Consider the following 22985-nt stretch of genomic DNA (forward strand, 5'->3'; position numbering starts at 1 on the left):
TTTATGGACCCCGATCATCACTCAACTCCTCCTGAATGAATGGTCAAATCTGAATGAGGTCTTCACTAAAAGACTAATACTGTAAAATCTGGATGGTCATAAATGAAAAAGGTGCCAGTATGACATGGCAGTAGGGTCAGCACACCAGCCATCTTGAAAATCTTGTTATTGCTACTCCTCCAGAACAAAAGGCATCATCAGATTGGGGTTTTCACTAGACTTCTTATGGTGTCTGAATGGTCCTAATGAAAAAAAATACAAATTGATCTGATATCCAATATGGCCACCACAGTAGCCATCTTGAAAATCTTACTGCTACCTCGTCCTAGACTGAGTTATATCAACATTGGTTTTTCACCAAAGACTTGTTAGGATGTATAGTTGGTACATTAAATATAATATAAATGGTGCCCATTTTACATCTAGTATGGCCACCATTGCAATGATCTTGAAAATCTTCTTACTGTTACTGCTAAGAGAAAGGTCATATCAACATAGGGTTTTCACCAGAGAATTGTGATTTCTAGTTGGTCCTAAATAAAAATGGTGTTGATCTGACCTATAACAAAAATATGACCACCATGGCAGCCATCTTGAAAAGCTTTCCCACACTATGCCTCCTAAATGGAAAGTCTTATCATCATTAGGTTTTCATAAGACAATTTTATTTGGTGTTAAGTTGGTCCTAAATGAAAAGGATTCCACTCTAGCTTCAGTATGGCCACCATAGCAGTCATCTTGAAAATCATATCAATATTCTAGTAATAGCCACAGCAGCATGTTGGGTTTTTACTAGAATGTTTTATCTAGTTGGTCCTAAATGAAAGACATCCATTGGCTGTCACAATGAACATATTGCAAATCTTGTCAGTAATTCTCTTGAGTCAATCATCATATTCTTATTGGGTTTTCACCAAAAGTTGTCTAATGATGTCAAGCTTGTTCTACATGAAAATGGTACTGATCTTGCATCCAGTATGGCTGTCACAGCAGCTACTTTGAAAATCTTGTTGTTCAAGAATACCAGCAATGGCTTCAACATTCAGCAGTTAAAAATGAGTTGTCTTGAATTCCTTGAAATTCATTCTGAACAGTGAAGACTTTTCATGAAATTTAAGATTGTTCCATATCAGTCTGATGAAAATCAGATCTCCATTCTCGTGCATGAAGATCTGACAGTAGCTGCGTAGGGATCATGTTCTGGTGACCTTTGAATTAGCCAATGGAAATGCAGCTTTCAGAAATCTGAAAGATCAGAAATCATTCAGCAAACTTTGGTGCTCTTCAGTCGTACTGTTTAATATACCAAAAATAAAGATACAAGATTTTATCTGATTGGCTGATACAAATATTGATTATGATAATACCATAAGTAACATGACAACTAAGTAGTCACTATCAGATCTTATCATAGGACAGTAGAGATCTGATTTTAATCAGAATAGTCAATATATATTTTCTTTCTTGTATGCATGTATTACATTTGTTGTACACAGGATTTTACCACTTAAGATGTATAATAATTAGGACTGGCATTTGCTTGGATGAAATCCGAGTTTCTTGTGAATAAAACGTGAAAAATAAAACAATTTGTTCTTCTTAAACTGAGTGTTTGTCCAGGCTAAATGTACATTCTGACACTGGTGGCTTAGTACTTATTGTTCAGATTCGCAACTGAAAGGGTCAGGTTTAGAATCTTTGTTATCAGAACAGCTTGGGTCAGCTACCGTTGCATGTCCTTAGTCGAGGCACTTTGCTCCCAGCTGCTTTAGCACTAAATAACCTACTTGTTGTGTTGTACCATAAAGAACCAAACAAAAACATAAGCTGATCCTAACATAGAATGAGTGTCTGTCAAACTGAACCAAGCAAGCTTAATTTGACATAATGCAGTGCTTGTGAAACCAAACCAAACAAGCTTAACTTGCCATAATGCAGTGCCTGTAAAACCAAACAAAACAAGCTTAACTTGACACAATACAGTGCCTGTGAAACCAAACAAGCTTGATGTAATACATTCTGTCATGCTAAACCAAACAAGCTTAACTTGACATAATACACTGGTGGCTTAAACCAAACAAGCTTAACTTGACACAATACAGTGCCTGTGAAGCCAAACAAGCTTGACATAATACATTCTGTCATACTAAACCAAACAAGCTTGACTTGACATAATACATTGCCTGTGAAACCAAACCAAACAAGCTTGACATAATAAATTGTCATACTAAACCAAACAAGCCTAATTTGACATTATAGTCTGTCAAACTAAACCAAACAAGCTTAACTTGACATAATGCAGTGCCTGTCAAACTAAACCAAGAAAGCTGATCCTGATGAGTGACTGCCATGATGAAACATGAAGCTGATCCATACAGTCCCTCTCAAAACAAAACAGAAAGCTGATCCTGACATGCACAGAGTGCCTGCCAAGGCAAAACAAAGCTGATCTTTACATACATTAAGTGCCTGTTGCTACATAACATAAATGTTCATCCTGACACACTGAGTGCCTGCCAAGACAAAACATAAAGCACATCGATATAGGTAAATCCCTATTTTCAGGGAATTCCAGTGAGAACCTGTCTGTGCTGAATTTACTTGTACTTCAGCCAATGAAAATGTGTCTTGGAAACCCCACATTTGTGGTCAATGTTTATTTAAATTCTCAGTCCTGCTACAACTGAAAATCAGTAATCTAATACATGTAATTGAAGATTTCATTCAGTGATGACAGTGTTACACTAAAGGAAAGATGAGTTGCATTTGACCGTAGGTAGAGATCCACATTGCATTGATTTTGTTAGTTGATTATAACAAAAAAGTCTGACTGTTTGATGCGGAGACTTCTAATTTAAGGGTCAATCTGAAGAGTGTCATATACTGCAGAAATATTATGCAATATGGAAACCTTTTTGTATTAAATAATACACTGTTGAGTGTTATAAATGAGTTTCATTATTATGCAACATCTCCAAAATATAATTATCTTTGTATTGCAGGATTTCAGCTGTTTTCCTTGCCCAGTCAAAATTCAACAAACCCCTCACAGGGCTATACTGGTCACTACAAGGCAGATGTGGGGTCCTACAGTCAACAGTTTAAAGTCACTGATATGTATCTGCAACAGCAGCAGTATAACAGGCAGGCAGCCGAGGCCCAGTATGCCCAACAGCAGCAGGCCAGCCAACTGCAACAGCAGCAACATTACAATTCTGCAGCTGATTCTTATGTTACAGACTACCGGCCTGATGTCAGCAGTACTCCACTGAAATCCCAAGACATCAAGAATACACCCCAGAAGTTCTCCCGTGCAATAAAAGGGTCAGATAAAATGCTGCTTTCTCAGACTCCACAGAGGTGATAAACAGTCACCACTCTGATTTCCTCATTAATCTTATTCTGCTATCCCGTGCATGATTTGGGAAAATGCACCTTCCTGGCCGATGGTAGGGGTACAGAGATTAGCTACTCCCTCACCCCTTGCTATCAAAGAAATTTTGCCACAATAGGGTATTTGAGTGGAATTTAATTTGACCATAAAGCCCAGTTAAACTTGACTTGTCATGCTGATTTTTGTGTTTTAACAACCTTTGGAATTGTGATTGATGGGGTGGGGTTAGGTAAGAAATTACATTATATTTTAAAACCTTTTGATCAGTTGAAAATTGATGATATGCAAACTTTAACATGCTAGAGATTTCGCTCCTATGGGAACTTAAACACATCAAAAATTTTGCTGCATAGGAAACACTGATATACAAAACATTTTGCTGCTATAAAAGACAAATTTGGATATCTAGGGACTTTGGCTCATTGATTGATCTAAACCTATGGGAGACGTGGCTCCTGGTTTATGAGTTCTGCAAACTCTTTTCCACACTGTGTGGGTGTGTGTTGGTGTGTATATATGTATGTATATGCATTTGTATGCATATGTAGATACATATATTTATATATATGTACATTTATATGTATATATGTATATGTATACATATAATATATATGTTGGTGTGTGTATAGATATGTGTATACATATGTGGACCGCTCCGGTGGCCTAGTGTTTAGAGCATCTGCCTCGGATGCAGGAGGTCCAGGGTTCGATCCCAGACAGTCATACCAAAGACTTACAAAAATGGTTCTAACAGCTGCCTTGCTTGGCGCTCAGCATTAAGAAGTTAGTGTTAGGACTGGTCAGTGGTGTGTCATAATAATGTGACTGGGTGGGACATCATGCTACAGGTCTGCGACATGATGCCCCAGTGCTAGACATCACTATAAACTGCCACATTGCAGACAGCATAGCAATATGACTGAAATATTGTTAAAGCTACGAAGCTATATATATATATATATATATATATATATATATATATGTTTGTATGTATATATGTATGTATGTGTGTGTGTGTGTATATATATATATATATATATATATACACACATTTATATATACACATATATATATATATATATATATATATAATTCGCTCTACATCCCCAAACACAGAAATGCACATGCACACACAGGGACTTGTTGAGTTACCCATCCTGTAATTATAACTCTTTTGGGGCTGTGGATATTAGAAGAAAAAAAACCTAAGGCAAGCTTACATGGAAAACATAATCTCCTGTTCCATTGTTTCATCTTAAAAATCTTTCAAGTAGATTTGATGTACATCTTGCATGCATGAAACTTTAATGTGGCAAGAGAGGAAACTTCAAATCAGAAATGCAGCCATTCTGAACTGTTATGTAAAAATATTTCTGAAATTGTTTGAATTACGATAGGACAACGATATTCTTTACCAATTTATGAAATATATGTTCAAGTAGTTTTAGATAAAAGAAGAAGAAAAAATTCCATCATTTACATTGTTTTTGCTTAAAAGAAAAAAGCCTGTCTTCAAAATAAGTCCAACAGAAACTGCTAATGATTATTACAAGCTGCAGCATGTTTCAATTTGTGTAGTCTTACTGAAATGAAAAGATGCATGCAGTGCACAGATGACATTAGTGTGTGTCATCATCAATTGCAGTTTTCAACTTCTCAAAAAACTGCACAAGTTTCAACCTAATTTGGCAGTTTCCTGGCATGAATTTAGATCTTCCAGTTTTGTGATAATGATTTGATATCAACTGGGTACCAGTTAAAGAAAATAAAAGTTTCTCTAAAAGCTCATAATAGAATATGTAAAAATTTGATTGAAAGCATCCTGAAATGCTGGCCTTTCAAGTTGGTACAAATCATGCTGATCTGCCATCAGATCTGGATACCATAACAAAATCAGAAAATCAGCAAACCTTGAAACAAATTCTTCTCAAATACCTCAACAAAACTTGACCAAATTTCACAGAAAGCATCTTTGCATAACATTTTGTTTTTCTTCAGAAAAGTTCTCCACAGTTGGACCTAGTTTGACAGCATACTGGCATGAGGTGATTTCATATTTGTTTCCACTGCAGCAAAGTCAGATATGGATGACATGACTAAAAAAAACAGAAAAACTTGAGAATATGTTTTTATCAAAACCCCACTCAACACATTAGAATGAATTTTACAACTTGTAAAAACAAAAATGCACTGCACAGTTTGACAATTTTGACAAAAAGAATTCTGGTTCAGAGGCCTTCAAATTTATAGATGAAGATACACAAAATAGAGAAAGGTTGAAATTGTTTTTACAACCAACAATGTTGAAAGAAATTTCTAGATGCATGCGTTTTAAATCGTATTTCATTCATTGGCTGTTGTATAGACGTCAACATGATGAGCAGTTTTAAGCCTATGTGGGTCTCTTTAAATTGGAGTCTTCCTTATTCGTAGCTGATTTCAGTATGACGGTCTTGGATCCTCCACTAGTTTTGTAGTTAATTATTGATTTCTTAGATACTTCAGGGGTTTTCCTAGGCCTGATGCTTCAGGGGTTTTCTTAGGCCTGAGGGGTGGGGGAACAAATTTTGGCCCCATCACCCAACCCCCAGATTGATATATTTTCCTGAGAAAAGCTAGACTGGAGATTCAGAGAAGTAAAATGTGCAAATCTTTTTCATTTCTGGTATTCCTAGGGCTATTCCAGTAGAATATACGTGGGACCCAGGGAAGGCACTTTTAATATAGAATAGTCACCCATAGATGCAATTTAGAATTTTGCATTGTTAATACATGAACTCTTCGGGTAATCTGAGTACCCTAGCATATATTATTTTTAAAGTACCTTCCCTGGGCAATATGTATGTTTAAATGGAATAGCCCTGGGTGCCATGTATGTTGAAATGAAATATCCCTGAGTACCATGTATGTTGAAATGAAACAGCCCTGAGTACCATGTATGTTGAAATGAAATAGCCCTGAGTACCATGTATGTTGAAATGAAATAGCCCTGAGTACCATGTATGTTGAAATGAAATAGCCCTGAGTACCATGTATGTTGAAACGAAATATCCCTGAGTACCATGTATGTTGAAATGAAATAGCCCTGAGTACCATGTATGTTGAAATGAAATATCCCTGAGTACCATGTATGTTGAAATGAAATAGCCCTGAGTACCATGTATGTTGAAATGAAATATCCCTGGGTGCCATGTATGTTGAAATGAAATAGCCCTGAGTACCATGTATGTTGAAATGAAATAGCCCTGGGTGCCATGTATGTTGAAATGAAATAGCCCTGGGTGCCATGTATGTTGAAATGAAATAGCCCTTACTAAAAATGTGTACAATGCACATGCAGTCTTTTTTTTATTCTGGAAATTTCCATCCGAGCTAGTTAATGTGCATAATTTTCACTTTGGGAATATTGGAATAGTAGAAAACTCCATGTGTAGTTTGATTGACCACTACATTTTTGGTGGAGTTCTTACCCATTTTAACTAACATCGAGATGCAGTATACAAATCTTGCGACTGCGAATATTTATTAATGGGTTTTTTGTGATATTTGGTACATATTATGGTTGTTTTGATTAAATCTGTGATTTCACTGAAATGTTTATTTTCAGACAAATGGAAAGTTTTCTTGATTGCAAAATTGTGCATTTCTGTCTTTTTCATGTGTTGCAATGTGTCATATGCATCATTTTGAACAATCTTGCATACGTTCCAGACATCAATCAGTGTAAAAATCTATTGACATCACATTTTTACTAATTAGTGTCATGTATCACTCTGAAGAAGCTAATAACTGTTTCTGTACATTCCAGTGACTATGGTTCTATGACCCCTTCTCCCTCAAGTCTGAATGAGACCCTGTCTCCTATAGAGAAGATGCTGTACACCAGTCTGATGAATTCAGGAGGGTCCCGGTATTCCCGTAGTCCCTCACCGTACGAGTCTGACACCAGTGGTTTTGGCAGTGAGAGTTCAGATACAGCTCTGCTTGATATGATGGTTTGTGGAAAACTGTTTCTTATTTGTATCATAAATCTTGCATTTAATGCCACTATTGATCTAGTTAATGAATCGGCTGATGTTTGTTACATATACATTTTCATGGGAACATTTAAGTCACACCATCATAGTTCTTGTGTTCTCTAGCTGTAATTTGTCGTTGCAGTTTTTGCAATTTAGTTTCATTTTTCAAATAGTCTGTTTCGAAATAGAAGATAAAGAGAAACATATCTGCCTTGTTGTTAGAAATAAAAGAAATTACATAAACACACAATTTCCAGCCAAACAAAAATTCTAAATGCATTCTAAAAAAAACTAACAAAAATTGGGAGGGTCTTCACTCTAAACAAAACTTAAAAATTGGCAATTTTAATTGACATAGTATTCAGCTCTAAATACTTAAAGATTAATCAAGCTTTTATCTTACCTTGTGAGGACTGAGTCATTGACACATCCTTTAGCACAGTGATGTGAGTATTGAAAGAAACTGACGTGTCCTTTTTCATATGGATGTGAGTATAATGAGTTATTGACATGTCCTTTATCACATGGATGTGAGTATAATGAGTCGTTGACATGTCCTTTATCACATGGATGTGAGTATAATGAGTCGTTGACATGTCCTTTATCACATGGATGTGAGTATTGAAAATTATTGACATTTTGTTTAGCACATGGTTGTGAATACAATAACTAAAGTTTAAACTACCAATTATTATCAAGCTGGATGGTGCAGCAATTAATACATCAAAATAAACTTTGGTGAAGGTTAAAAAAAATGTTACTATGAAAATTTAAAATACTGCAGTAATGGATCATAAATGTGGATGTATGTCAGACAGCTCACATTATGCTGTGATGTCTATCCATATCCATCTGTCCATCTATTATATATTTAATTTCTACACAGCAACTCAAATTGTCCACCTCTACTGTTATCAAACTTTGTTGATGGCCTCGACTTGGGGTAAGAAATTCCTAGCAATTTTGGGGTCAGAAAGTGATGTCAAGGTCACTGACTAAAAGTAAACTGGTTTCTGCACAATAACTTGAGCTAACCTCTATCTAGTTACCAAATTATGTGGATGGCTTGGACTTTGTGTATGGAGGAACTCAAGGTCACTCTGGGAGATGAATGGGTTTCTACACAGTAACTAGAACTCTTCAATATATATTAAGGGTGAAATTTGAAGGTCACCATGACTGAAAAAAGATAAATATTTCAGTTACTGTCATAGATATTAAAATCTAGGCCAATGTATAATGTACCATACATAATATTCTGTTTTGTCTTTATTGTTTGGGGTTTTTTGCATGCCTTGTCGAATACTTGCACTTGAAACAATATTGGATTGCATGCCTTGTAGGATACCTAAACATTTTGACACTGTATAGCCAGGATTACATGCCTTATAGAATAGCTATAATTTTAAGCAGTCAGAATTTCATGCCTTGTAGGATACCTACCTTGTAACCATATAGCCAGGATTGCCTGCCTTGTAAAATACCTGTACTTACTTGGAACGTTATAGCCAGAATTGGATGCCATATAAAGTACCTGTACTTATTTGGCACTATATAGCCACGATTGCATGCCTCGTAGAATACCTGTACTTGGAACGTTATAGCCAGGATTGCCTGCCTTGTAAAATACCTATACTTACTTGGCAGTATATAGCAAGGATTTCATCCCTTGTAAAATACCTGTACTTTCTTGGCACTATATGGCCAAGATTGCATGCCTTGTAGAATACCTGTACTTTCTTGGCATTATGTAGCCAGGATTGCATGCCTTGTAAAATACCTGTACTTTCGTGGCAGTATATAGCCAGGATTGCATGCCTTGTGAAATACCTGTACTTACTTGACAGTATATTATTGCCAGGATTGCATGCCTTGTGAAATACCTGCACTTACTTGGCAGTATATTATTGCCAGGATTGCATGCCTTGTAAAATAGCTGTACTTTCTTGGCACTATATAGCCAGGATTGCATGCCTTGTAAAATACCTGTACTTGCCTGGCACAATATAGCCAGGATTGTTGTTGTTGTTGTTGTAGGGTTTAATGCCATTTTTCAGCACAAGATAGGCTATACATGGGGGCCAGTATATCTGGTATAGGAAGAACCCTGGAAAACCCTGTGAAGAACCACCGTCCCACGAGAAGCTACTGGCAGGGTTTCTCACATACCCATCTTAGCCAAGCCTGAGACTCAAACCCACACAGACAGAGGTGAGATGGCAGTGATCTGGAATGGTGATGGTTTTAAATCCACTCAGCCACTTGGGGCCCCTAGCCAGGATTGCATGCCTGGTAAAATGCCTGTACTTGCCTGGCACTATATAGCCAGAATTGCACTGATGTGCCATTAAGCTGTATACAAACAGATACTGTTCAAATCCTGCCAGTCCACCATCAGACATGGCCACTTTTGGATACAGGACAATGAAGTGTGCATATTTGTGGCACAAATGATTACCTGGAAGAACCATTTACACCTGGTTTTTCTTGGCTATTTGCCTTCATCCCCTGCAATAAGTCAGGTGATTGAGGAGGAAGAGGTGTATGATTTTAAATGGTAAAAGAAACCTTGCACAGTTGAACCTTTGTTGCTTCTCCCTTACAAGAGGGATCCATACAGCAGAAGGGGTGGTATGCCCCAATTTCTACATGTTGGATCCTTGTCTCAGCTAATAGCTACAGGGTCATTTACCTGCATAGTCCCTTGTGCCCCCAACCATTGGATTCTGGTGCCACCCAGGTGGGAATGTTGGCTGGGACCTATGCCCATCTTACCATCAGGGTTCTTGAGGACATTTTTTTCTTTGCTGCCTTCTTCAGTCAGTTGAAGGAGGAATGTTGGTCTTCAGATGTCTTCCACAGAATGATAGAAGCCATGGCCAGGATATCGAGATTTTTAGCGTGGGGAACAAGTTAAAATATACAAGTCTGAAAGGGCAGGAAATAGCAGAATAGCAGTGGCAATATCAGGTTTCCAATTAGCAATAAGTTGTGTGTGAGAAGTTGGAAAACATCAATAACAGGTCTGGGATTCAGGAATGCTTTGACAAATCTAAGTAACAGGTCAGCATCATGATAAATCTGGGTAACTGGGTCATATTCCTGCTGTTTCAGCCCCATTTAGTTATGCTATGATCTGGGGATAAGAGGGCTGTCTTTCATTTAGTAATGGTTAGCCAATCATATTCTGTATTTGGGGAAAGTTGGTGTGGATTAGGATAATATATATATATATGTATATGTATATATATATTAATGTGTATATATGTATATGTGTATATATGTATGTGTGTATATATGTATATATATATACAGTAAAACCTGTTATGAGAGACCGCCTCCTGCCAACCAAAAGCGGTCTCTCAAGACAGGTGGTATCTCATAAGAGGTGTGAAAATGGACTGGTTTTCAGGGTAGTAGTTAGTATTGTTGAAAAATAAATAATACCCATATTCACTGTACATGTATCATATCCTTTTTTATAAATCTTGTTAAATATTGCATGCATTCCTCTCAAAATATTTTTATATAATAAAGATACATCAAACAACGAGAATAAAATTTATATTTCAACATCACATTAATATGTACAAAAAATGAATAGTTAGATATGATGTATATATCTTATTCTATACACTTATTCACTTGTTTTTTAAGAAATCCATTATACTTTTTTGTTGACATGTTTTACTCAGCTGTTTGGTCTGAACATGTATCTCCATTTCTGAGCAAAGAAGCAAAATTTTGGAATCACCATGTTGTAAAGCATATTCTTTAATCTCTTTTAAATGTTCTGTGACTGTAGAATGTGAAATAACGAGGCAGAATTTCACCAACAGATGACTCATTGTCACTATCACTGTCTGCAGTTGGAGAAGTACCAGATTTACCTCTCTGAAGAATATCCTTCTCCCAGTCGGCCTTGAGAATACATTAGAAGTTTCTAGACTGATCCATATTGGCATATTCTTCCAATGTCATGCCATTGAGAAGAGGTTCCATTGATGGATGCACATCTTGTTCACTCTCTTCGCTCTCTGGCATTATGGCTTCAACACTTACAGAAAAGCCACACTTGGCAAAACACCTTTCAGTGGTGTATGAAGACAGAGCATCCCGCACAGACTTGATCCATAAAATGGCATCTAGAACAGTGACAGTCTTAGATATTTCAGTTGCCGTAGAGCACTCATCCATTTTGGAAAGAATATAGCGCAGCAGTTTCTTCCGATAATGAATTTTGACAGTCTGAATTATCCCTGCATCACAAGGCTATAGTTTAGATGTTGTATTTGGGGGCAGAAAGACCAGTTTTACATTGCTAAACTGACAATCTGGGTGTGCACTGCAGTTGTCTACAATAATTAAAATGTTCCGATTTTTCCTTTTCATTTTGTTATTGACAGTTACAAGCCATTTACTTAAGATGTCTAATGTCATCCAAGCCTTTCTGTTGGATTCATAGGCAACACCCACAGATCTTAAATTAAATGACCTAAAACATCTTGGGTTGTGCGATTTGCCTATAATTAAGGGGTCCAGTTTTTCTCCAGTTGCACTACATGCTAACAATAGTGTCAACCTCTCCTTTGCTTTTTTCCCTCCTTTGCGAACATCATCTTTCACCACTAGGGACCTGTCAGGAAGTCCTCTGTAAAAGAGTTCTGTTTCATCAACATTAAAAATATCACATAGGTTATACCCTTCTGTGATGGTAGGTAGTCTTTTTTTCCAGTCATCAACTGTCTGTAAATTCACATCAGCTGATTCTCCACTGAGCACACTTGCTGTGATATTGTATCTATTTTTGAAGCTCTCCAGCCATCCGCTTGATGCAGCAAAGTCATCATAATTCAGTTCTGCTGAGACAATTATTGCCTTTTCCTGAATCAGCTTTCCACTTACTGGTATGTTTTTACTCCTTGCAACACAAAACCACTCCCATACTCGCTCGTTCAGATCTCCGTAAACTGTCTGTCGTGCCGTGGCATATTTCCTCTGTGCTTGTGCACCTTTCTGCCATTCGTTTCTAATGGACTCCTTGTCTTTGATTACATTTTGAACTTGCGTTTTACCAACGCTTAAGCTGACTGCTATTTTGCGAGCTGTCTCCCCTTTTTCATTTCTTTCATTGACATTAATCCTTTCTTCCAGTGTTAAAATTTCTTTTTTTCAGCTGAGGTTCTGCCATTGTTATTAGTGTTGACGTTATAAAGACTATCGGTTTTGATCAGGTTTTGGGGAAATGTGGAATAAATATATATTATGTACCAATGAATGAAACCAAAAGACATAATTAACTCATCAAGAAACAATACATTTATTCTGAGACAAAGTTTAAATCAACAGCGTTATAGCTCAATAAACAAAGGTTGCGACCATCTGCACCCAGGTAAACAGATGGTGGTTTGGTGAAACACTAACAAAAGAAATAAAAAAATCTTAAAAATCCGGAAATGATTCTCACTTACTAGTATCACTGCCATCTCACCTCTGTCTGCGGCGGTTCAAGTCTAAGATTCAGCCAATGTGGGCATGTGAGAAAGCTTGCCAGTAGCTTCTCGTGGGTCGGTGGTTCTTTCCGGGGTTTTCTGGGTTCTTCCTCCACCATTAATACTGGCCGCCATGTATAGCCTATCGTGCTGAAAAATGGCGTTAAACCCCACAACAACAACAACAACAACACTTACTAGTATTAAAGACAATGAGCTCATTCACCCTCCAGGCATTATGGATTAACTGGAAAGACAAACAATGTACTCAAACCTACACTGAAGCCCTTTCAAACGATTTCTCACTGGGACATATGGACTACCTGCGTTTTGCAAGTTTTCATAAAGATGAAGAAAAAATACAAGCCTCTAAATTGACTGCATATATCCATCATTACTCCCTTTGATGTTACTCTTACTGGCTATTCACATGACTTCAGCACTACAATGGCAGTTAGTGCCATGTACTTTAGTCTGGTTTACTGCAGTTTACAAATGACACCGTACGCTGGAGTTGTAAATTTCACAAAACTGGTACTGTAGCAAGACAAATTCTTTTTAAATACGTTATTAGAGCAATCTTTACTATTTATGCAGCCTTTGTTACAAAGGATTAAATGATGGTTATAGGTGTTTATCTCGATATATGGTTGTTCAGCTATAGTGTTATTTAATGTGCACTTGGTTTGCATACTACATTTATCCTGAGCTCTAGTGTTTACAAAGGATTAAGTTAAGGTCAGTGGTGTCAGTCTGTTTTGTTTTTTTGGCGATGCAGTTCATAGCAGTGTCAAAATGCATATTTTGCCAAGAAATCATGGTCGCTGGTCGCATTCAGCTGGTGGTCGTTCATAACAGAGCATTTATATAGTAAAATCGATCCGTGCATTACGATTGTGGTGGGAAATGACAGGTGGTCACTCATAGCAGAGGTCGCTCATGACAGGCTTTACTGTATATGTATATATATATGTATGTGTGTATATATGTATATATATGTATATATGTATGTATATATATTGAGCTGAGAAACAATGAACAGATTAATGCTTATGCAACTAGAGGCAACATCTTTTAAAGATTTTGATTTTAATAGGGGTCTTACAGAATGCATATTGAAGTGTTATGCATAGGTGTCAACTTTTACGGTTTACCTGTAATTTATGTTTTTTTTTTCTTTTTCATCTCTGTATGGCCATACAACCATTTTGTACATTTTTTTATTCAAATTTTTTAATTTTTAGTTTTTCCATTGTGTGTGCATCTCGGACTCTGGGCGTAATTTGTATAGAATGAGAATTCAGTGAGACTAGAGTGGCCCGAAACAACCAATCCAATCGTACTCAAAAATGCACTTTTTCTTTGATAATGAAACTAGTTTCATTCATGGTTCAGCTCCTGAAGATCTTGTCATTTATTGCTCAGAGATTAGACGCTCACTCGGACTTCTAATATTGACTAACTACCTGCGAAGTAAGTATGTTTTCTTGTTTTATACATGATTATTATTTTATTATTTTTACTTGTATGGTTAAGGGCATAAAGTTTGGAGATAAAGTTGATTTATTCAAATTTTTAACAATATACTTATTAAAAATACTCGACGATTTTAGCACTGGCATTTTATCATGCTGTTAGTTTTGAGTTAAGTTTGTCAGATATGTAATGCAAACAGGAAGATGCATTGCCATAATGACAGAAGTAGTACAGATATTGAGTGATGTTATTCTTGTGGCTTGAAAATATGTATCACTGCCAATTTATATAAAGTTTGTGACCAAAATTAGTACACCATATAGCAAGTTAATAACTTTTCAAACACCAGATATGCAATTTTAATAGAAACGATCAATAGCTTATGAGGTATAAACTTCTGGATGGCTACTTTGTCAATTTTTTTATTTTTAAATTTCAGTTTTTGGAGCGCTTTTATGAGGAAAAATATAAGTTTGTAACATATTTTTAATCGCGAGATCTTACTGTATCGCATGTCAAATCTAAACTTTTAATTTTGTTATTATTTCTCTCATCCAGTTGAAATATTCCATCCATCAAATGGCTGAGCCTAACTGAAATAAACGCAAGCTTGAAGACACTGACCGAGGTAGTGGCAAGTTTCAGGCTGATTGGATTAAAGTCTTCCCTGGCATTGTAGATGTATCCAAGTTAGGATCTTCACATGCTTTTGTAAATTATGCAGTTAAGACATGAAAGTGGGTGTCGAACATATATGATCTGGAGGAACACTTTTAGAAGAAACTGCATGAAAGAAATTGTTTAATGAAGGGAACATCCATCAAAAGCTTCTTTGCTTAGCCAAAGCAGGAAGATGATAGTGTTATAAGTAAAAAGAATGAAATAAATTTCAGAAATATAAATAATTATGTAAATGTGTAAAAATACTTTGCATATAACATTTGTTGTTTTAAAACTGTTGATCTTATATAATGTATGAATATATTTTTTCGTGCACGATGTTTTTGGTCTTTATAACCTTTTTTTGGTCTGGCATACAGGTTTTCATCTCAAGGGGGTTGATACCCTTGTACCCTTGGTTATGTAAATAATGTATGGCCATTTCCTTCTACTCATTTGTTCCACTCCCCCCCCCTTTTATTTTTGGGACAAGGGGAGGCCCCAAGTAGCAGAATGCTCTAAAGTGCTCACTGTTACTGATCACTGTCATCTCACCTGTCTGCATGGGTTTGAGTCTAGGGCTTGGCTATTGTGAGTATGTGAGAAAGTTTGCTGGCAGCTTCTTGTGGGTCGGTGGTTCTTTTCAAAGTTTTCTTGGGGGTTGTTCCTCCACAATTAATACTGGCTGCCCTGTATAGCCTATCTTGTCCTGAAAAATGGTGTTAAACCCAACAACAATAATAAAAGCAGACCAGCCTTGTATTATCATTCTTTTGTATCAAATAAAATTTTACAATAAGTCAAAAGGAATAAATAAAGTTAAAAGGCAGTTTCTGCCTGCAGAAGAGCTAACAGTTACAGTTGTGCATCAGGTCAACTCACCTCAATTGCCCACTTGAAAATTGTTGTAGATATGTGGAATGCATGCTTTTGAGTCCTAACCTGTATTGGTTAATTAGGATGATAATTGATGCATCTGTACCATCTTTCTACTGTTGCCCATCACTTGAAGGCTTCTTGTATCTGTAACATTCACCTACAATAAATGTGGCTTCCTTGAGTAGAAAAAGAATAATAGCTTCTAAAGCAGATTTTAGGTAAAGTGGAGGAAAAAAGATAGAAGAACCTTCTCCTGTTTTCAAAAGTGGAGGAAAAAAGATAGAAAAACCTTCTCCTGTTTTCAAAAGTGGAGGAAAAAAGATAAATAAAGATTCTCCTGTTTTCAAAAGTGGAGGAAAAAACAGAAAAACATTCTCCTGTTTTCAAAAGTGGAGGAAAAAAGATAGAAGAACCTTCTCTTGTTTTCGAAAGTGGAGGAAAAAAGATAGAAGAACCTTCTCCTGTTTTCAAAAGTGGAGGAAAAAAGATAGATGAACCTGCTTCTGTTTTCAAATGTGGAGGAAAAAACATAGAAAGGCATTCTCCTGTTTTCAAAAGTGGAGGAAAAAACAGAAAGGCATTCTCCTGTTTTCAAAAGTGGAGGAAAAAACAAACATTTTCCTGTTTTCTTGCACCTGTAGTACTCCATCTTTGGTGTCAGTGAAAAGAATATTTTGTTTTTGTCTTTTGTCCCCTGTCATAGTACATAGGTAGATACATTGTCAACACAATAATAGCCTGCTGATTAAATGTTTCAGTATTCAGTTTAAAAGTTTATATGTAAGGAGAGCAAATTAGAACAAAAATCAGCAAAAGGGACAAACATTTTGTTTACAAGATCATTTTTGTCTACTTATTTTCTGTATGATAATTAATGCTTATAATCATTGCTGGAGACTACCAAAAGCTTCACATAGGTGAGCTATGTTGTCTTAGATTAAACTTAATTTCAAATGATATCACTTTGAATTTCAGAATGCTCTGAACATCGGTGGTAACAGAGGAAGCAAATCCCCTCCTCCTTCAAGTGTAGCCCAGCAGCTGTTTTCCATTAGTGGTATAAGCAATAGTGGTCAGCAGGGTCAGGTGTCTACCTCCCCCTCACATCTGGTATCTTCAGCATCTATTAACACAGACGTTGGTCCCTCCTCCATCCAGACAGCTACCAATCATAGCCGGGCGACTGCTGTGAACTTCATCAATCCTTTCTTGATGCCTAATTTAGATCCATATGCCATTGATAGGGCAGCCAGGTTACACAGAAGTGCTGCAGGTATGGAACTAGTCCAGTGTTTCATAGTCAGGCTGGTTCCAGCTGACATGTCATTTGCAAGTTTTTTAGTCACCTGTACTCGAGTGATTGAATTCCAAATGCCCACACAATGTACTCAAGTAAAGGAATTCACTTGCACACTAAATCTACTCAAGTTATGTCTTCTACATGCCCACTAAATGCAGATTTTTATGGATTGTTTTTGTATGGCACCATTTTCATAAATTTGTGGTTGATGAAAAGGACATTTAAAGACCCAACAAACTATGATCCCACCCAATTTAATTTCTTACATATATATATGCACAAATGATACACATCTTGGGATGTATTTTTCTGCTTCTGTGCTTAATTTGTGTAGATGTAAGAGTTGGGCTTGTCATGAAGTATGCATAAATCATGAGTTTACTGTATCGATTTGTATCAGAAATCGCATTATGATGAGACGTGTTATAATGGGGAGCTGTATTATTTAGCATTCAATTTATTGCTTTGTTACACTTATAGACTGCACTGTTCTTTCAATCTGTGCTCATCCTGCATGTTTTGCTCTTCATTTTTCTCTCATTCATCATTCCATTTGCTACATACATTATATATATATATATATATATATATATATATATATATATATATATATATATATATATATATATATATATATATGCATGCATACAGAATGGATGGACCAGCACAATACAAAATGCACATTTATGACAGGCAAATAAAATTGTCAAGAACAGGCAAGAAGAATACACATGCCAAGTTTCATGAATTTCAATGGCTTCAAGTTAGAGAGCATCTCCTTATGCCATTTTCCCTCCTATATTGTGCTTATGGTTATAAATTCCACAAACACTGACTTAAACAAGGCTGAAAAAATGTGCATTTCCGGTCTGCTGGCCCTGGCACTCCCCCCCCCCCCCCGAGTTAAAATTTCCCCCCCCCCCACCAAAACATCCCTAAATTGATCTGTTTTTCTAATTGACTAATTTAATTGTCTTAGCCCAGTACTTGAACTGCTTAGTACATTATATATATCAATCATTATAATATCTGTGTAAAAAAATAATAATAAAAAGCTATCTACCTAATCTAATTTAAAACCAGTGCAACATGAGCTGCATGTATTATTCCTAAGTTCCAACATGTATCTAAATTTGTTTATGGAATGAATCTGTAATGGGCTAATTTGCTGAAATGTTATGTGGTCTATTACTCTTTATTTTCTCTTGAGTAAAGAATGAAGGTAAAGCAATAAGTATGCATTAAAAATGTACAAGTAATCACATTTAGCAGGAGTTTGCTAAATTCCATAGAGAATCATAAAACATAAAAGTAAAAACAAAATGGAAAAGTGATGAGAATCGCGTCTGATTTGAAAACCTTGTCACCCTCTTGCTAATTAATGACAACATGATTGCATTGATAACTTGAGTATAGCAGGTGCAGCAGTAAGTAATAAATTTGCAAAATGGACTCTGTGATTATGTGCTGCAAGATTACACGGACATGTCATTTAATGTACAAGATCATGGGGGGCAAAATAGTGCAGCAACAATGTAAAGTGCCCACCAAATAGCAGTCCCATAGATTGAAAAAATGCAGCATAATAATTTTACTCACCAGCATGGTAACTCCATGAATTTCATTGGGGCAAACATCACTGTTACAATAACGCTTGCTGACATTAATGGGGCATACACCTCTATTACCATTGCACTTGCTGACATTATTGGGGCATACACCTCTATTACCATTGCACTTGCTGACATTATTGGGGCATGCACCTCTATTACCATTGCACTTGCTGACATTAATGGGGCATACACCTCTATTACCATTGCACTTGCTGACATTAATGGGGCATGCACCTCTATTACCATTGCACTTGCTGACATTAATGGGGCATGCACATCTATTACCATTGCACTTGCTGACATTAATGGGGCATGCACCTCTATTACCATTGCACTTGCTGACATTAATGGGGCATGCACCACTTGATGGAGATGAACTATGCCTGACACGGAAGGATACAAATTTGCAAATGGTCTGTCATGATAGGTAATTATCTACCAAAACACCAAGCAGTCTATCAGTAAAAAAGTTTGTGGCTTCTCAGTAGGATAAGACTTTTTCTCCTTGAAAGGCAAAAAAAACTATTTTATAACAGTTCCATACAACACTGTTTAGACTAATATAGTATGGGGTGATTAAAATGATAAAAACAGAAAAACTAGAGTAGAATATCTTCAAAAAAGAGCATTTGGGCTGATATCAATCCAGAAAAAAGGCGAGGAAAATTTAGCTGGTAGGTTAAAAATATTATCTATTAAAGATGAAATCTGGTTGAGAAAAGCCAAATTAATGTACAGGATATCCAATAATAGTGCTTCTGAAAATTTACAATCACTATTCCAGTATAGGCTACCTGGTAATACTCACCTGCAATCCATGTCTACTAAACAGAATAAAATTCTTGAACAAAATAAGGAATTATTCAAAAAAGAGTTTCCAATACTCTAGAACTCTGCTCTGGAATAGTATTCCAGTTGAGATTAGAAATGCCCACTCTGTTTCCTTCTTCCAAACCCAATATATCTAGTGGCTTCAGAGATGCAGTTAAAATAAATTTTCTTTGCATGAGGGCCTGAAGGTAGATTAGTTCTTAGCTAATTGTGTTACCCTCTTTAAATAAAGTCATTATTATTATTATTGCCTTAAAACTGTACAATTTAATCCTGAGGTTTATTTGGTCTGGAATGAAAATGGCATTGCTTGTATAACCAATATAGTTGACACAGTAGCCATCTGGAAGATCGTTGTACCTTTTTTTGAATGACATGTAACTTTCTCAAATAAAGTTTGATGTCTAGTTGGTCCTTAATGAAAATGGTGACAGTCGGACACCAAAAATGGCCAACAAGGAAGCAACCATGAAAATGTTGTTACTATTATGCCATGATGGAAAGTCATGTTGACATTTTGTTTTCACCAAAGTCTTGTGATGTTCAGTTGGTCCAAATCAAAATCCTATTGACTATTGTTTCTTCATTTTACATTTTTAGCTCTATAGATCAGAAGAGCTTGTCATGGCCTGTTTTCCATTGTTGCCCATCTTGTTAGTTTGTTACTGCTACTTCTCCCAAACTACTTGGAGGATAATTGTCATGAAACGTTCCATACACCTTCATCCCAAGGTCTAGTTGGTCCTAAATAAAAATTATGTGGCTCAAGCAACCCATATGGCTACCACAGTATCCATTTTGGAAATCTTGTCACTACTCTTGATGTCTATTAGGTTGAGAGGATTGGAAATGGTTCCGGTCTGACATACACAGCAGCTAATTTAAAAATCTTCTAACTACTCCTGATGTCTATTAGGTTGAGAGGATTGGAAATTGTTCCAGTCTGACATCCACAACAGCTAATTTGAAAATCTTGTCACTATCCCTGATGTCTATTAGATTGAGATGATTGGAAATGGTTCCAGTCTGACATCCACAACAGCTAATTTGAAAATCTTGTCACTACTAGTGATGTCTATTTGGTTGAGATGATTGGAAATGGTTCTAGTCTGACATCCACAACTGCTAATTTGAAAATCTACTTATTGCTGAAGAGTATCAGATATCATTTCAACACATGGCAGTTTAAAATAAAAAAGTGGTCCTATCTAGAAATCTTGGAGAGAAAAATTCAGCCATTAGAGCATCAGGGCCTGTTCTTTATTAGCTTGATTATTGGAGAGAAAAATTCAGCCATTAGAGCATCAGGGCCTGTTTATTAGCTTGATTATTGGAGAGAAAAATTCAGCCATTAGAGCATCAGGGCCTGTTCTTTATTGGCTTGATTATTGGAGAGAAAAATTCAGCCATTAGAGCATCATGGCCTGTTCTTTATTAGCTTGATTATTGGAGAGAAAAATTCAGCCATTAGAGCATCAGGGCCTGTTCTTTATTGGCTTGATTATTGGAGAGTTAAATTCAGCCATTAGAGCATCAGGGCCTGTTCTTTATTAGCTTGATTATTGGAGAGAAAAATTCAGCCATTAGAGCATCAGGGCCTGTTCTTTATTGGCTTGATTATTGGAGAGTTAAATTCAGCCATTAGAGCATCAGGGCCTGTTCTTTATTGGCTTGATTATTGGAGAGTTAAATTCAGCCATTAGAGCATCAGGGCCTGTTCTTTATTAGCTTGATTATTGGAGAGAAAAATTCAGCCATTAGAGCATCAGGGCCTGTTCTTTATTAGCTTGATTATTGGAGAGAAAAATTCAGCCATTAGAGCATCATGGCCTGTTCTTTATTAGCTTGATTATTGGAGAGAAAAATTCAGCCATTAGAGCATCATGGCCTGTTCTTTATTAGCTTGATTATTGGAGAGAAAAATTCAGCCATTAGAGCATCAGGGCCTGTTCTTTATTAGCTTGATTATTGGAGAGAAAAATTCAGCCATTAGAGCATCATGGCCTGTTCTTTATTAGCTTGATTATTGGAGAGAAAAATTCAGCCATTAGAGCATCAGGGCCTGTTCTTTATTAGCTTGATTATTGGAGAGAAAAATTCAGCCATTACAGCATCATGGCCTGTTCTTTATTAGCTTGATTATTGGAGAGAAAAATTCAGCCATTAGAGCATCATGGCCTGTTCTTTATTAGCTTGATTATTGGAGAGAAAAATTCAGCCATTAGAGCATCATGGCCTGTTCTTTATTAGCTTGATTATTGGAGAGAAAAATTCAGCCATTAGAGCATCATGGCCTGTTCTTTATTAGCTTGATTATTGGAGAGAAAAATTCAGCCATTAGAGCATCATGGCCTGTTCTTTATTAGCTTGATTATTGGAGAGAAAAATTCAGCCATTAGAGCATCAGGGCCTGTTCTTTATTAGCTTGATTATTGGAGAGAAAAATTCAGCCATTAGAGCATCATGGCCTGTTCTTTATTAGCTTGATTATTGGAGAGAAAAATTCAGCCATTAGAGCATCAGGGCCTGTTCTTTATTAGCTTGATTATTGGAGAGAAAAATTCAGCCATTAGAGCATCATGGCCTGTTCTTTATTAGCTTGATTATTGGAGAGAAAAATTCAGCCATTAGAGCATCATGGCCTGTTCTTTATTAGCTTGATTATTGGAGAGTTAAATTCAGCCATTAGAGCATCAGGGCCTGTTCTTTATTAGCTTGATTATTGGAGAGAAAAATTCAGCCATTAGAACATCATGGCCTGTTCTTTATTAGCTTGATTATTGGAGAGAAAAATTCAGCCATTAGAGCATCATGGCCTGTTCTTTATTAGCTTGATTATTGGAGAGAAAAATTCAGCCATTAGAGCATCATGGCCTGTTCTTTATTAGCTTGATTATTGGAGAGAAAAATTCAGCCATCAGAGCATCATGGCCTGTTCTTTATTAGCTTGATTATTGGAGAGAAAAATTCAGCCATTAGAGCATCATGGCCTGTTCTTTATTAGCTTGATTATTGGAGAGAAAAATTCAGCCATCAGAGCATCATGGCCTGTTCTTTATTAGCTTGATTATTGGAGAGAAAAATTCAGCCATCAGAGCATCATGGCCTGTTCTTTATTAGCTTGATTATTGGAGAGAAAAATTCAGCCATCAGAGCATCATGGCCTGTTCTTTATTAGCTTGATTATTGGAGAGAAAAATTCAGCCATTAGAGCATCAGGGCCTGTTCTTTATTAGCTTGATTATTGGAGAGAAAAATTCAGCCATTAGAACATCAGGGCCTGTTCTTTATTAGCTTGATTATTGGAGAGAAAAATTCAGC

At 36.5% G+C, this 22985-nt stretch overlaps 1 protein-coding gene across 1 annotated transcript in view; it reads left to right on the top strand.

Annotated features, from left to right (window-relative positions):
• LOC149794076 (cytoplasmic polyadenylation element-binding protein 1-like) overlaps positions 1–22985 on the top strand; it is an 83332-nt gene that overhangs the window by 15724 nt on the left and 44623 nt on the right. Inside the window, exons 4-6 of the mRNA XM_089966512.1 lie at positions 3003–3360; positions 7203–7389; positions 16896–17193. Coding sequence (XP_089822638.1) covers positions 3003–3360; positions 7203–7389; positions 16896–17193 — 843 coding nt within the window. The remainder of the gene's footprint in view (positions 1–3002; positions 3361–7202; positions 7390–16895; positions 17194–22985) is intronic.

This window comes from Sinohyriopsis cumingii, chromosome 8, assembly GCF_028554795.1.
Source record: "Sinohyriopsis cumingii isolate HCF-2022 chromosome 8, ASM2855479v2, whole genome shotgun sequence".
Lineage (NCBI taxonomy): Eukaryota > Metazoa > Mollusca > Bivalvia > Unionida > Unionidae > Sinohyriopsis > Sinohyriopsis cumingii.